The sequence below is a fragment of the Lepisosteus oculatus genome, chromosome 3 (genome assembly GCF_040954835.1).
Source record: "Lepisosteus oculatus isolate fLepOcu1 chromosome 3, fLepOcu1.hap2, whole genome shotgun sequence".
Lineage (NCBI taxonomy): Eukaryota > Metazoa > Chordata > Actinopteri > Semionotiformes > Lepisosteidae > Lepisosteus > Lepisosteus oculatus.
Genome location: NC_090698.1, coordinates 14,825,583 through 14,842,181, shown reverse-complemented (window position 1 = coordinate 14,842,181; position 16,599 = coordinate 14,825,583). Strand labels below are relative to the sequence as shown.

Genomic DNA, 16,599 nt, shown 5'->3' with positions numbered 1-16,599 from the left:
GTTTCACAGTGGTTAGCAGATCATGCAGGGATCAGCTCTCCAGTGTCGTTTGAGGGCAGTAAAGAAAGATCTGAGAAAGGTAAAGAGTTTGTGTGCATGTGTGTGCAGTCATTTGCTCTTAGGGAGATGAGAAAAATTCAGATACAGCTAAGCGTTATTTATTGTAAAAACGTCTTGTCTAGCGATGTTGCCTAAGAAAAGAAATGCTCAGAAGTGTACACAGGAACATCAATTGATTATTCTTATTTGAAAAGAATAAGAGGGCCTGTGTGTTTCAGCGTGAATCTAGTGATAGGAGGGTCAGAGGATGATGAATTAGAGATGAGTAGTATTATATTACCTCAACCTTTTTTAAACTTAGAAGCTTACTGTGTATAGTTTATGTGTAAAAGCAGCCACCCATGCTGAGGTATTGACATTTTACCCTTGCCTAGCAGCAGGGGACTGCAGGGACTTTGCATCATCTAGAAAAACAAAGAAAGAAAAAAATACAGCTACAGCACTTTGTGTTTTGATTTTTTCTCGGCAACATTCAGAAAGTCATTTAATATCATCGCCGGCTTTCTAGAATCAGCTACTTGAAATGCAGAGAAATATGTTGGCATGGCACAAAGTATCACGTGTTTGGGAAAGAAAGTGCTCACGATGTAGAGCTGGTATTACAGACAACATATGGGGCTCAACCAAAAACAGCACACTGATGGACACACAACTTGTCACTCATCTAATTTCCTGAAGGAAATAGGAACTGGAGTTATCTAGGAGTTCTCTGTATTGTCACTGTGAATGGAAAGAATAGTAAGGTATAGCTTTAAAAAATTACACTACATAAAAATGTATTTCTAAAGATATGCATAGTTCTGTTTTTAGTAAAGAGTATTCACCTGATTATATTTGAAGAAATATCGTGCAGTACGTTTAATAACCTAAGATTGGTTAAAAACTTAAGAAAGACGTCTTGCCTCTTGAGCTCATTTGCAGTAATTCCTTGTAGCTCATTGATCAAAATGATCTCAGTAAGCTACATCATGATGGATCCTGCTTCTCTGTAGTAGGGAAATGTGTTTCTTTGTGTGGCCTAGCTTTCAGTCTGGGATTTGTTCCCGTGTCTGTTTTTTAATATTTTTTAAACCATTTGGTGAATCTGTATCCTTGTTTACAGTGAATTATTTGTCTCTGCCCATTCCAAGATGCAGCGTAGATCTTTAAAACATTTATTTTGCTGTAGCTGCAGTATAGTAATTGCCACCCCACCTAATGATATACTGTATCACTGAAAAATTGTTGACATCACACGGTTGTAGATTAAGGATAAGCAGGAAACAATTAAACCTTAGGACGAATGTGACCCTTTTGCTTGGGGCCAAGCTGTTTCTAACTTAAAGGGATGTAGAAAACCTGATGGATTCTGGACTCTGACTATCTCATTGATGTACACTATATGAGAAAGAGCAGCAAAGCATAATGCAGATGTGTTGTGCTGCACTAGCTTCCTCTTCATGCTCTATTTTATCGACCCTTTCTTGCTGTCCGCGGGGAATGCATTGCATCTCCTTTGATTAAAATTTATTTGTTTGCCATTTTTTGCTTCTGTTTGAAAGTTAGGTTCACACCTTGTTTCTGTGACATGCTTGTTAAATATTTGTTGCTACAGTATGTTTTGTGGAGGTGTGCATTTGCTAACCACTGTTCAGTGCTATTCCTCAAGCAAGAATTGTAATGAGAAAAAATGGAGGCTTTAAGAGGCTCTACTGAGGTTCACCTATACATCGTGAACCTGCCTAATTATGAATCAGAATATCTGAGAAATAGATGTGACATTCAACATTGGCCAAGTGTGGAAAAAAGTTTTATTTTTCAACAAAGTGCTGTGTTTTATTTCTCAGAGATAAATCTGAACACTGTCTGAAAGCCCTGCTACTCTGCTTTTAAGATAAGGTGTTTATCCAGTGATTCATTTTCTGTAACTGCTTTATCATTGATCTTTTATCCTTCTATTTTTCCAAATTCTCAAAGGTACAGACAAAGTTAACCCAGTGGGCTTACTAAGAGCCAGCAGTGAAAATTGGACCAGGGGACATGAGATGGAAAATTGTAAGATGGGAAATCGGTAGGCACTTCTTGTGGAATGCATTGATACATTCTTTTGAGACAGCCTATCTAAATGACAAGCTGTGTCTAGGTGGTCTAGTCAGTAATGACCTGTATTAAATACAAATGCCTGCTAATTGCAAACTCCAAAATCAGATTAATCACCACTATTCTTGTTAACAAAGCTAGGAGCAAACATAAACTGACCATCAGTTAATAAATCTGAAATTTGCTTTTGGCAGATTGGAGTGCTGTTTTAATATGGGTCAAAATGTAGAGTGTAATGAAATTGTCAAGGTAATGTGAATTATATTATATCACTGTATTCGGTGGAAATACCGTACATCTGGATAAGCATGTAATTTGTGAATACATTACTTTTTAAATGTTGGTCTGGGATGCTTGTCCTCCAGTTTTTACTCCGTCAGTAATGAAGCCAGTGAATTCACTTCAATAATTTCAAAAATAAAATACATTCCGTTCCTTTTCTCCTACCTCAAATTCTACTTGTAAGATTGCAGTATTATATAAGGGTTTTAAGACTTGATCTGCCTACCCCAAAACAACGTTATTTCTTAAGGTGCCATCTGCTGGGGTTTCTGAGTAGCTCAATGAGTGCCTAAAAGACAATCTTTTAGTTCCAGTTCTCCGCTGCGTTCTCAGAAACATAGGACGGGTTGCGAGACTGAAATCCAACTAGATCTGGGTCACTTAAGCACAAAAATTAAAATGAGCTCTCTGCTTGCAGATTAAGAGCCCCAGAGAGATATTATACAGTAGATCCAAAGACTCATAGAGCTCACAGGAGTCTAGCCTGTGAGAGAGACAGGAGATAAGAAAGAACCAGATTTAAGAAATTAGACAGACTGCATTTAAGATACAGGCTTATGCGTCACAGCTGTATGTTGATCGAGGGCAAAACAGATGTCATATTGGCATTCCAAAGCTCTTACTGTAGTTCTCAAAAGCAATTAATATTGTCAATATTGATGTGTTCTGCAATTTGCTGCAGAAGGAAGCTGTTTCCAAAACCTAGTTTTAATAGAATCAGTGCTTTTCATCTCTCCCCAATTTAATGACTTCATATAAAGGAGAAAAATGCTACAATCTACAAATTTTCATGCAGATTACATCCAGTCATATAAAACAAGCAAATCTCAAGCATTTATACCTTATTAGTCTGATGGTGTCAATTTATAATATAATGTAAACCCACAGAAGTATAACAAATGTGATGGATTTTCAATAGAGATTCTAAACTTGAGTGATGAATGGGAACATAATGAGAAGATGAAAGTGAATATTTGGCTGAAAGATGTTTATTTATTCATTTCAATGTCTGCTGTTTGGTATATCCAGTATATTTACTCAATCAAATACTGTATATTTATTATTTTACAAGACCAATGGCTCAATACTGTTTGCCATATTAATTGAATAAAAGTGTTTTAATACATGCAGTAGTAGAGGTCCATGGAGAACCCTGTAACAAAATAAACCTTTAAAGTATGTAAGTGTAATTGGTCATTTGAAACTTTAACTGCAATTCTGTAGCATTCAATAAACTTAGACATTTCATTGTAAAGCATGTCTAGTTGAACAAACTGAATTGTTCAGTAACCACTTAACCAACAGAACATGGTAGTGAGCTAGACTCTAGCCTAGCAGACAATAACCTCGAAGCAGGATACATACTGGGTTTGATGCCCATCCATCCCTGACAAAATTTGTTTATTACTTTTACAAACTCATTGGGTGATATGGCTAAGGAGTAATGATTTCAGGACAGTACTAACATTCCAAATCCACCGTGGAAATGAGCAGTTTAAGTGGAATGTTAGTATTCTGCATGTATACGGTATTTGGAATGTGTGGTCAGATTTGTTATATTTATAATGATCCATAGAGTTGCGTAATGGAAGCACATTGATTTGGTGTGAATGATATTATTGGATAATACTATATACATTTACAGTTTGTTATTGGATGAAAGAAGAAGTTAAAGCTGACATGAAATCTCACCTGTTCTGCAGGATGTTTTTGTAGACATTTTCTTTTCTCTCCCAAGCCATAAAAGCATACTTTGCTAATTCATTTGAACATAATTTATTGACCTGCTGACCAGCAGTTCTTGCCGTGGGCTGTAGACTAATTTCAGGGCTTCGTGGTTCAAACTGAACAATGAAATACACAGGCAATAAAGTCAATTGCATGCTGATTTCACATTGACAAGTTGGTTTACCTCTTCACTGTTTTTCCATTTTGTGGATTTTCATCATTGACCCAAACTGCAACTGTTTCTTACTTTAACGTGAGATTCCTTTTGGCTTGGACATGGAATTTCACTGTGCATCAGATTTCTGTCCTTTTTACTTTCAAACAAAATGAAGAAGAATAGAAAAGAAAATTGTATATACAGTATATCTAAATAAGTGTGCAAATCATTTTCTTGTTTTAGGCTCCACTATCCCCTCATCTTCCTCAAAGCTCTTGTTACAATGAAAGCATTACATGCATCATCCAAAATGCACTCCAATATCTATTCTTTTCACACTTGGGTCACAGTGCAAATGACAGAAATAAGGCACTGGATGGCATGGTCGACGCATGCTTCACAGACATTACTTCTCAAGTGCACAATTTCAGTTTCAAACTATACAAATGCAAACCATGTTATGACCATGTGCCCTAACTGTTCAACTCTTTTCTCTGATTTATATAATTTGTCTTGATTGTTTGAGAAGAATAACTAATAAGTAAAATACCCCTTTCTGTTACTGATGTCCTTAACCTTTATTCCCTATCTGTCTGGGGAAAATTGGAATCTCCCATGACAACCACTTCTTCTGTTGTGCAAACATTGCTGATATCATTTTATACAGAAGATAGACATCCAGATAGTAGTATTTGTGCACTTTGATTATTTTAAGCATTTTAGGCAGTTATTCCCTTAACTGTTGATGACAAATATTAGATAGTTTACAGTTACTTAAAACTACAGTATAATTTAATAATTATAATATAATTTTCTGCCTTGAAAGTTCACAAAACACATTTAGATTACATGGAAAAGTCCTGTGTTCATACTGTATGTACAATAAGTTATATGTCCCTGGTATGTCCACAATGCATCTGGCCTTGACTGTCAGAGGCCACAGGGCTGTTTCTTCATTATGGCCACTTCCAGATGGCTGATGGTGTTGTCAATGTGAGTATAGGCATCAACCCAAAGGATTCCCAATCTTGGTCCTGGGAACCCACACAGCAGTCACTTCAGCTTCATTCAAGTAGTCACACTTGCTACCTGGACTCCAGGCCATTGCATATCTTTGTTCAGTTTAATCCTCATATCTCTTTATAAACAAAGGGATTTGCAACATGTAGGTTGCTTCAGCAATTAAGAATCAATTCATATTGGATTCAAAGTTCTGCAGGGGTGCAAACTACCATACCAGCCTGCTCTCTTTCGGCAGTGGGTTTCCTCTCTCTTTTGTGTCATGGGGATTGAAACCAGCAAACCTACGTAATTTTGTTGCCCGCACAAACTGCCTTTCTACTTGCGAACTCATAAGCATGCATTTTGTACCACATGAGCACTTCCACCCTTTTGTTATTTAACGAGTAACTAGCAGCTAAAAAAATGGGTTGTGAGCTCTGTTGTTTTCTACCAGCATGTCACTGCCTCTTCGTAACATCACGCTCAGACAGGGTAGTGGGGTAGTGTTGAATAATTTAAATCGGTGTTTTATTTTTCATTTTCCTCTGCAGAAGATAGTCTCGTATTTTCATGGGGTTTGTCAGTAAAGGAAAGGTGTCTCTCAACTTTGAACTTTATGTTGCTTATCTTTGCAAAGTTATTAATTCAGCTATTGAACATGTTTTCTTTCCTCAGGAAAAAGCCCAGAGTTTGCAAAAACACCTCTCCCAAAGAACTGACAAATCTACACAGACGGAAATCATCAGCCATGATGTGAGTACCAATGCATCTATAAAAGTCCTTATTGCTATTCCGAGCTCCACCAACCTATTTACATTTGCGGCTATCTCCATCCTTTTGCCTAATAGGATTTGTATGCAGTGCCATTCATCTTTTAATCTAAAATGATTCTTGGATACTCTCTGCAATTGAAATGAGATAATTAGAAATTAATTACAAGCATTACTGGTATCTCTTTGTTTGCTGAAATAATCACCCCAATGCATTTTCTTGTTTGGACACGGGGTTTCTTTTCACTTCTCTTCATCTTGCTTATTTATTAATTGAAGTTTTAATAAAAGTCAGTAAAACACATTTACTGTTTGAACACATTGTATTTGTGATGTATTTGTGCTCAGTAAAATTACCATATCAAGGAAAACGTGTGCCTTTGCTGACTATCCTGAGGAACTCTGAAACAAGAGACAGACATTCAGACAGGAGGTTTTGTGCAGTGCTTGTGTAATTAAAGATCTTGAACTCAGTGTTATTTTTTAACCACTGAAATATCTTTCATATAAATTATCTTTTGATAAAAAGCATTTTTAAAGAATATTCTTCCTATTTTTTTTTCAGTTTTGATCAATGAATGACCGCCATCTTTGCGATTATATATTCCATTATTGCCAAACTCTAGTCCAGATGTCTCTACGCTTGGAAAGGCCTAAGAGATTGGCTGCAGTGTTTACTTATAGCTGTTATCATAATTAGCTGGTTGGTCTGAAGATGAGATATCTTCATTCTGTTATCTGGAAGTTGTAAAGACAGGGTGAGTGCAATGCCAGTTGACATATTCAGAGTCAGGGTAGCCACATCTTGTTAGTTCATCATTAATGTGGATCCGGGCCCATGTCTTGTGTACAGTTAAGTGCTGAGTATTACAGTCTTCAGACTGCTGAATCCCATCTGCTTTCTCTTTATGCATTAGCATTTCCTTTTACTGTTTGTATAATATAAATCTCATCAAGTCCCACAGACTACATAACACATACTGAGTGTAGTGCATGAAATGCTAGTTTAATATGGGAAAGAAATCCATTTCACCCTGACACTTTTCTATAGTATGTCATATACAGATTGGCTCTGATGAGTGTCAAATATTTTTTTGCTGTTGGTTGTGCAGTCAGTTATTCAGATTCCATGTATAGATATATCATATCTTAAAATATTCAAGATATATTAGAGATTTAATGTGATCAGGAACTTGAGAGAAAAACAGTGATTAGTCTGTTCCAGAAAGACAAACATCAGAATGTTTGCAGAAAAGAGGGCATTTGGTTCATCTCACTCGTTTAGTTTGTAGCAGCTAATTGATTCATCTGAAGTAGTGCTAGTAGCTAATTGATCACACTTAACATTTGTTTTCTCAAAATTATGTCACATGTGCCAAATGTCTTTGTAAGACTTTAGTTAGGTCAGATTAGATTTTTAAATATTTTTTCTGCTTTGCAAAGTTGCAACAGAACTTGCAATCCTTTCCCCTTTTTTTCCAGTGCATACAAAAGTATATTACAGTGAAATAGGTTCCCTGTGTCATTGTCATAGAGAGGTACTGTAGATGATTATTTGCACTGTTTTTGAGGGGTTTGTATTATAATTCTACATAATTCTACATAACTAACCTTAAAGGTTATATTCATTTCAAAATATGGTCCTGCCCCAGTTTTTTAAACTCAGTGCTTTTGTCACAGGGGAGAAGATACAGTACATTGCTTCTTGTGATGTGGACATTGTTTTAGTACCATTTCGTATAGGTAGCATGTTCAAGGGCTGAAGGTCACATTCTCATTGTTCCTTCCCAGACAGGTGTCATCATAAGATGAAGTTGCATGTGATGTTATTGGTAGACTTTGGTCCTGAAACACATGATATTCATTCAAAAGCACAGTCATTTGTTTTTTTGTACTAAAAGTAAGAAACAAAATTTCAATGAAAAGCTGTGCCACTGTCTTTTGCTTTTTAAAGAATTTTTTAAGGTGTTCTAAGGTTGGATTGTGCAGCTTCTTATTACAATGTATCTCCAGAGTTATGCTTACAAGAGGGCGTAAAGCAGTCAAATTGTACTGTACATGTGAGCAGGGTTCATAGTGTTAATTAATACACAGGTCACTGTGTATTAATTAACACTATGAACAATGGTTTTTCAGGAATGGACCCATCTCCTGCATGTCAGGTGTTCTCCAGCAGCATAGTGTGGTTCTGTTTCAACTGTAGAAATTTAAAATTTTCTAAAAACAATGAAAAACAATACAACATCTCCAAACCTCCCTTCCCCCAAGATTGCCTTCCGTGGTATCTTTTTTGTGTTTCTACCAATTGATCCCTTCATTCAAGCCTGATAACTACAGCACAAATTCCACACAAACAGGATTTAACCACATTAACAATATCAGTAGCAACCCCGCTCTGGCACCACAGATCCCAGCTGTACTGGGGTCCTCATGAATACTGTCAAGTCAGGAGGGGATCCAGTGATGGAGGGAAGGGAATGTGGGATCTCCCAGCACAGCTCAAACAACCCTATAGTCATGGCAGGTCTAGTGTCCCATTGGAAGAACTTACATAAGGGACTAGGGAGACATTTTGTATGACAGCGTGAAAGAGGTTTTGAAGAACAGCATGTTAGGTTTGATGGTGGGTCCGGCTGTGTGTCTCGGGCAGAGGAAAATGTGCCAGAGGCAGCAGTCCTAGTCCACAGTCTGACTGGGTATGACCCACAAGGGTACCGTGACTTCGACTGTGCTGCCCAGAGCTTAGCATTTGGACTTTATTTTACAAAACGGCGATAACCTCTCACCATAAGCAGAGCAGGATGGGAAACAAAAATGTTTCCTAAACTGTTCTTACAGCTCTGCCCAGATTCAACACTCCTGCCTTTGAAAATCTGTGATTTCAGCAGCTGCTAAACTGTCAACACCTGCCTGTGGCTCCACATATTTGCTAAATTTGCACATGGAAAAAAATATGGATTAATATTGCACTTCAAATGTCAGGACTTTCTTTTATACTCAATATTTTGTTAGAGAAATGAAATCAATTACCTCTGTGGCACTATGTTCTACAATAAACAAGTAAAGAATAGCACTGAAGTTACCTCTTTATAAAAGAAGAAATCTTATCTCTCCCTGTTCGATTTGGCAATTGTACACTTCACCTTGAAAGAGTAGTAATAACTCACATCCTTAGGAGGTTTACACATGGAAAGCAGAAGTAATGTATCTCCCATTGTATCCCATGTCAGGGACTGTCTGACAGTGGCTCTTGGAGAACAGCCTCTGATTTCTTGGGTTCCTAAAAAAATTGCCCCCAAATTGACCAGAAAATAAAGCGTAAATAACTCAATCTGTTTGACTAGTCGGATCATTTACTTTCCTGGCTAATAGGGCCGATTCATCCTTCTTTACCGTGTAGCAGGTCATTGAGAATTTCCTGCAGACCTTTCTTTTTCTATGCTCCCAGAGCCTGTGCGTGACTTTTAACCCAAGTCTATTCATCCATATTTATTAAATAAGTGCTAACATCTGAGGGGTATCCATCCATTATTGCGCCATCAATCAGATTTCATATAGGTCTGTAGAACTGCATACAATGGAAAACTGTGAGTATTAGAGCTTAGAATAGTCTGCCTGTTTTTTATTGGTGGGTATTCAGGGTATTTTCTTTTTTTTTCTCTTAATATATTATTCTCAATATGGCAGCCATGTGAAATATGTGGTCACTGTAACATTGGAATTTTTCTCGTGTAAGCCAAAATAGAAAAGCTTTTGGTGGTACATTACTTCTGAATCTTATGAATCCCAGATTGAGATGATTCAAAAGTAATTCTTAAAACGTTCAAACTTAAGTCTTAAAGCAATATGATCAATCGATTTTCATAATTTGTTGATTGCTCCACGGAAAACTAACCACTGACCTTATGTCTACAGACATGAGTATCTAATAAAACAGGTTCTCACCACAGAACAGAAGCCCCCACAATGTGACTGTCCTTCTGATCTCCAGGAACCGGTGCTAGATGCAGAATGGACAGCAAGATAGAAAAGCCTGACTGATTGTCTGCTGCTCGACTTAAAATAATATTCTGTCAAGCCACTAAAGAAGTGGGCCACAAAAAGAGGACTGCTAGATCCCAAAGGGCAGACGATGGAGTTGATTATCTTGATAGCTGTGTTGCAACTGTCTGAATGAGGTTCCACAAGACTGCTTTTCGTAAGCGAGCAGCAAAAGAGAAACAGGCCTGCAGCCAGGTGATAAACGTTTTATTATCAAAATCTCTGAGTAAATTATCATATAACGACAAATATAACAAGAATAATAAGGCAATTTTATTTGTAAGCACTTTTCAAAAAAACTTTATAAAACAGTAGTACACCTTTAATGCATAATACAGAGTAAAAATAAAACACTTAAGAAGAACTAAATTTGCTCATTAAAACTAATAGCAAAACAATAAACATTTAAGTTAAATAGTAAGTTTTTAAGTAGTTTTAAATAATGCTGACAGTTTCAGACTCTCTAGTAATTGAGTTAGGCAGTGAGCTCCATAGATGTGGGGCACATGAGAAAGCTCAGTATGTAACCTGATCTTCAGGAGAAAAAAAAGCCTAAATCAGTAGATCACAGATTCTGAGATCATCATCTTACTGTATGAACAGAATGAGATTGAAATTTAAAGTATGAAAGTTTTTAAACTTATTTTCATCATTGTATTCAAGGATTGTGCACACAGACATAACATTAATACAATTAAATTAAGATTAAAAAGAGTGAATCACAAGGAAATGAAGGACTGCTTTTGAGTTACTTTCACTACCTGACTCACTTTGCATGGTTTTACTAGGTCAGCTTGCCCATACCCAGTGGACTTATAAATCTGTTATTCTCCACTCTCAGAGACACTGATCATTCTTTAAAGCAAAATTCTATTTTGAGTTGTAAATTTTCAGGAACAAATTAAGTGTAATCTTCACTTGCCAATATGACAGACAGGGCACTGCTGATTGATTTAATGAGATAGCTTAGTAGAAACAGGGCAGAGTTGAATATTTTAACATGTAAAACACCAGATAACTGGATATTAGTGTAGTGATGTAAGGGTTTTAATTAAATTGATCAATATGTAACAATTAAAAATTGGAACAGCAAATTGTGAGAGTACTTTTAGTAATCAAAATGTGCATATCAAACAACAAACATAATTGTATTGTATTTGTGAAAGAACCTGTTGTGTCAACAAAAGGTTGATTATTCACTTAGGGACTACAAAGAGAAGAATAAATGACTACATAGTTAAATACATTGACTATAACATGCGTTATGATCTACCTTGTAGGGTTTATCATATAATTACATTACATTCATATTCTCAGATAAAAGTAAATATGCATCAAAGCTAAACATCAAACGTGTTTGAAATAGTAGTTCAACTCTTGAGAATTATAATGTGATTAAAGAAGTTTTATACTCAAGATCCATTGACCAAATGTCCTTCATGAGTTATAACTTCCTACTGAGAAGGCAGAGCTGGACTTGGTTGGTCCGCAATCTAACCTAGCAGTTGCTTGCTCTGTGTTGGGGATGTTCCAGTGCCAACAGAAGAGAGAGCTTTGCCTAGTATTGGCGGCTGTTCTGTAAGTAAATACGCACTGACTTCTGTCTTTAAATGTAGTCTGTGTACAGTCTTCTTGGGGTCCAGCTGTAAGAGAGACAGGTGGGAGAACTTGGTTCTTCCTGGCTATAGCTTGATACTGAATATACTCTGATATTCAGGACGTTGACAAAAAAGAGTCCAACTGTCTTATTTTGTTGATCAGGTGAAAATAAGAGTGGTTTGCAATCACAAGATTTCTTTAATTTCATGAAGAATATCTTGGGCAGCATTGTGTACTTTACTGACTCGAGCATCTTGGGAAAACATTTAAGTCCTGACTCGAAATGCTTGGAATCGTGTGGTTTGAAAAGTGAGCCAGTTCAGTTGGAGAGATAAGACGAACCAGTGAGTTAACCAATGAAAATGAGTTGGGCCTCTAGGTGCAATATCACAGCTGGTGATTCACTGAGGTTCTATGAGGTATAGTTCTGCTATCCACCCTGCAGATCCCCCATTGGTGGATCTTTCTTTGGGTGATGAACATCTGTGCAATATACTGTATAATTAGATGTTTCAGCATTAGATAAAGCTTTTCAATGGCTTGAGGGGCATCTCACCCACATTCCCAAGCTGCTTAGTTAAGTGAAATTTATTAGAAATCTTTAATAAAACTTAATTCTAAGTGTAATAATAGACCTCACTGCTACATTAGCTATCCAAGTACCTTATAATCTAGCCTTCCCCACTTGCCTCCACTTGCTCTCAATTTCAAATCAACTGAATCAAATCAGTGTACTTTATGTTCCAGACTTTATAGTAGTGGTATTGTAATAGCAAAAACAGGTATGGTAATTTTTTAATTCTGCAATATGACAACACAGGATGAGGAAATTCATGATAAAGAAAAAAATAACCTGTTTTAGACTACCAGTGACCCATTTACTTGTCATTCGGGTCATTTCAAATCTCAATGGTAAGGAAACAGGTTTTTCTTCAATCCAATAGGTTCATTTAGGGATTCTAGATGTACCCTCTTATACTTACTGCCAAATGTCAACATTTTACTCTCATTTGCACAAAATGTCAAGTCTGGGCAACACAGAAGACAAAGGAAAAGTGACTAGTGATGGCGTGTTTGAAGATTATTGGATAAATGAACCCAACATGTGTCAAGTTAAAAAATCAAGTTTAATGATTGATGCTGCCACCAGTTATTCTTTTTTGAGAGCACACTTTCCAAAGTTTGTTGAAAATAAAGCCTAGATCATCTACTAAGCATATAAAATAAATGATAATACAATATACTGTCTTCTAGATTTGATTTAGTAATAATTTGTAAAACTAAACTTGAGGGTGTTCAACGTCTTGCATGAATTGGACTGGTACCAATGACATATATTCTAGTTACCAGATACTACATGCAGGAAGTAACACTTAAGTATGATGTTTTTGATTCAGTCATGACTATGTAATTGTATTTGCATGTAACTGCAGTTATTTGATTGTTATTCTGGTGGGACAATATGGAAGGCTGTCACAACCTCTGCAAAATGACACTAAAATCAATAAATCAATAACATTGTTACATTTACATGAAGCAAAACTAGTTTAATCTACCTTCAGGAACAGCAACAGAGAATAAAACCCCTGACCAATGAAGGGTAATCACTCTAGGCCCAAACGACATAGATTGACAGGACCCATATTCCTCAATAATTGGTATTAATTTATCATAAGCAATATATATATATTTTCATTTCAAATCAACACTGAAACCAGAACTCTATTACTTACAGTTCAAAAGATAAGGCAGATTTGATTGAATTTACTCTCCCTGGCCGTAATTAAATTTGCTTTGAATGAATCATGATGGTGCGTGTTTGCTTTCACATGTGGCCATTGTTGGCCAGGATTGGCTTTCCGTTTTGTCAACTGTCTCTTTTTCATACATATTATGGGATAAATATCTAATTCACAGTGGAGGACAATTCAAATACAATGGGCAATCGGCAGAACCATGAGAGGACAAACTGCATGTACATGTCACCATGCTAGAAACAAATAATTTGAAGTATTCATTTTGCAAATCAAACACTTAGTCATATTTCGCAGCATTATTCAATCTATTCTGACTTCATTTGAAAGCGGTATATCCTGGAGTAGTATTTAGGAGTGTTTTTTCTGTGCACACAACAGTACATAAAAGCTAATACTAGTGTCTTTGTTCAGAATATAATTGCATATATAATATAGAATATCAAGTGGGGAGCTGCTCCAGTGTGCTTTGGCTGTAAAGTAAGAAGTAGAGCTTGATTCCATGCTGGAAAGTAGAAGAAACGCAACGTTTTCTTTGATTCACACAATAAGAAGGCTCAGCAGCCAACATGTTGTGTTTCTTCTTGCTGCTAACTGGTCTGGTGGTGAACGCTACAGCCCCCTTGAATGGGGGATGTCTGTGTGGAGCTTGGATGTTCATTTCTGCGGAGTGCTATAGTTTCCTTCTGCCTCCCAAAGACATGCTGACTAGGTGCCACAACCTTCAGCAGAATCAAATGCCCATCTGAATGCAGGACGCACACTGTACTTAGAGCAGAACTAGTGAGTGCTGCAGTTTTGTGTTTGGGATAGGGTCACTTAGAGATACCGTTTGGCTGCACATTAATTAATTTACTTGATGGGGATTAGAAATCCTGTTGCTGCTCTCATAATGAAAAATTGTAAACTCTCTTCATCTGGAAGGATGAAGAAAATGGCTACATCATTCATCTGTTTATTTGGGTCTCTTTTTAAGGTTTCAACATATCTAGTCACAACAGCCATTTTCATAACTGGGAAGCTCTTTCACTGAACACACCTTAAAATCTGTGCAGTGTTTAAAACTGGCATAAATAATGTGGCACAGCTTTCAGCTTGGAAGCATACTTGTCTCTTGTGTCCTGAATGTATTTAAACTGCTTTTGAATTAAGTTTTGTCATGGGAAACACATTCAGACATTATGCCGCTCAGTGGACTCTGAAATAAACTTTTATTTAATCAGTTGTGTTTGCCGAGTGCAGTCTGCCACACTGGTTCACAGCAAGGTGTCTTGGGGACTGATGAGTTTGCTAAGACAATGCTTAAGGTGTTTCTGTTGACCTTTCTATTGACCTACCTGCTGTTTGTATCTTATGGCAGTGCCATTAATGGACAGCACATTTCAATATGCTTTTGTGTTCAAATAGGAGATGGAATCTGATTTCTTGAAAAGGGGAACACTCCCACAGGAAATATCGAGAACCACTGATTTAATGCTAGCAGGGACTTTTCCTTTCCTATTCCTTTCCAACCCTGACTGTCTGCTCCCTGAGTGATAGGAGAGATGCCAACTGGGTCCATCCAAATTTTGAACTTCAAGCTGGTTTATTTTACATAAGGATGTGGACTAAGACTGATCACTAGACTGACATTGGATAAGTATGGGTTGAGTTAAATACAGAGCTCAAGCAAGAAAAGATGAGACTATTTTAACATACTCTTCTTCCACAAGAGTGTTCTGGTTTTGCTCACTTGATTCATATATAAGGAAAGACATAATATGATGATAACACATGCAAAAATGTGTCTATGGCAAAATACAATGAGACCAAAGTTTTAAAATGCTGAGTGTACTCAGAAAAAGTCACCTACACAACTAATAAGTGCACTTATTCTGTCTACTAAAGCTACAGTATTACTTGACAACAAAGCGGAAGATTAAAGGCACACCAGTGTTGACAAAAAATTGCTTGCATAAGTCCCATTGGTATCCTCAATAACAAAATCATTTAGACTTAAAAAGAGCTCCCTGTCTTCTCCAGAACTGCCTTTGTTCAGATGGCTTTGAACATAGCTGGTGTGGTGGATATCTACACCACCCACGTCATTCTTCTTAGACTTTCAGAAGCAAGTCAAAGTTCATTTCAGCCACTGCGTTCACTTCAGAATGTGCATTTTTAACAGCACTAACAAAACAATGAAAACTGACCTCTTTTTAGAAATAACACTTGATAAGGTTACCAAGGAAACCTGTGGGTTTTATGTTTTTGGTTTTGAGTTATTGTAATCAAGATTAAATATATTATTATTGTATTGCTTATTGTGATGAACAGCATTGCATGGTGGAAGCACAAATAAATCATGGATTCATGATCCCATTAAGACTCTGTTAATTTGTTACTCAAGTTTATGGTATTTTGATTATTTTTTTAAATAAAAAAGAGCAATCTAGATGTTTGAGTGAAGAGTGACCTGAGACATGATTAGAGCGAAAAACAACACGTCTAAAATTAAAAAAAGAAAAAATGGTCACGGACCTCAGATGTACAGGAATGTTATAAAAAATAGAAAAAATAGAGAGGAAACAATATAAATGTGTTGAATGAGAAAACAAGAGATGATATACTTCTAAGACTGTATGGAAGAAGGGCAACCTCATGGTCAGTGATAATTCTCATTGGACTGAACAGTTTTAATTAAACCAGTTCTTCGTTTCCGAATGTTGTTTTCTCCATGTGTCCACATAATGTTGACTTCGGATGAGAGTTTGCTCTACAAAATGCCAGGATATGTTTTGGGGCTTTTTCCTATGGATGGGTCACAAATAATGTCTTTCTGTTCCTACGAAATTAAGGGAAGTGGGAAAGAAAGTGTGAGTCTTTACTTTATCCAGCACTATTGCCTTGGGGAAGTAGAAGGCTAGAGGGCTGTTTTGAAGGATATCTTGTACCCTGTGAGCTCTACCCTTCAGATAAGACCTAGAGCCCAGCCCTGCTCATCCTACTGCTGCAGCATGTCTTGATACATAGTCACCCCCGGTCTCTGAAGCCACTTAAAAGTGTCTGCTAAATGACTAATTATTACTATTATGTGTTCTGCTGCTGAACACCATCAGAATACCTAATGAACCAAATTAGGAGAGTGACT

At 36.8% G+C, this 16,599-nt stretch overlaps 1 protein-coding gene across 7 annotated transcripts in view; it reads left to right on the top strand.

Annotated features, from left to right (window-relative positions):
- The window catches only part of ccser1 (coiled-coil serine-rich protein 1), a 266,374-nt gene that overhangs the window by 115,964 nt on the left and 133,811 nt on the right, over positions 1-16,599 (top strand). For all 7 annotated transcript variants that reach the window (XM_015340413.2, XM_015340415.2, XM_015340417.2 and 4 more), the window contains one exon: positions 5,984-6,061. In XM_015340413.2, coding sequence (XP_015195899.2) covers positions 5,984-6,061 — 78 coding nt within the window. The remainder of the gene's footprint in view (positions 1-5,983; positions 6,062-16,599) is intronic.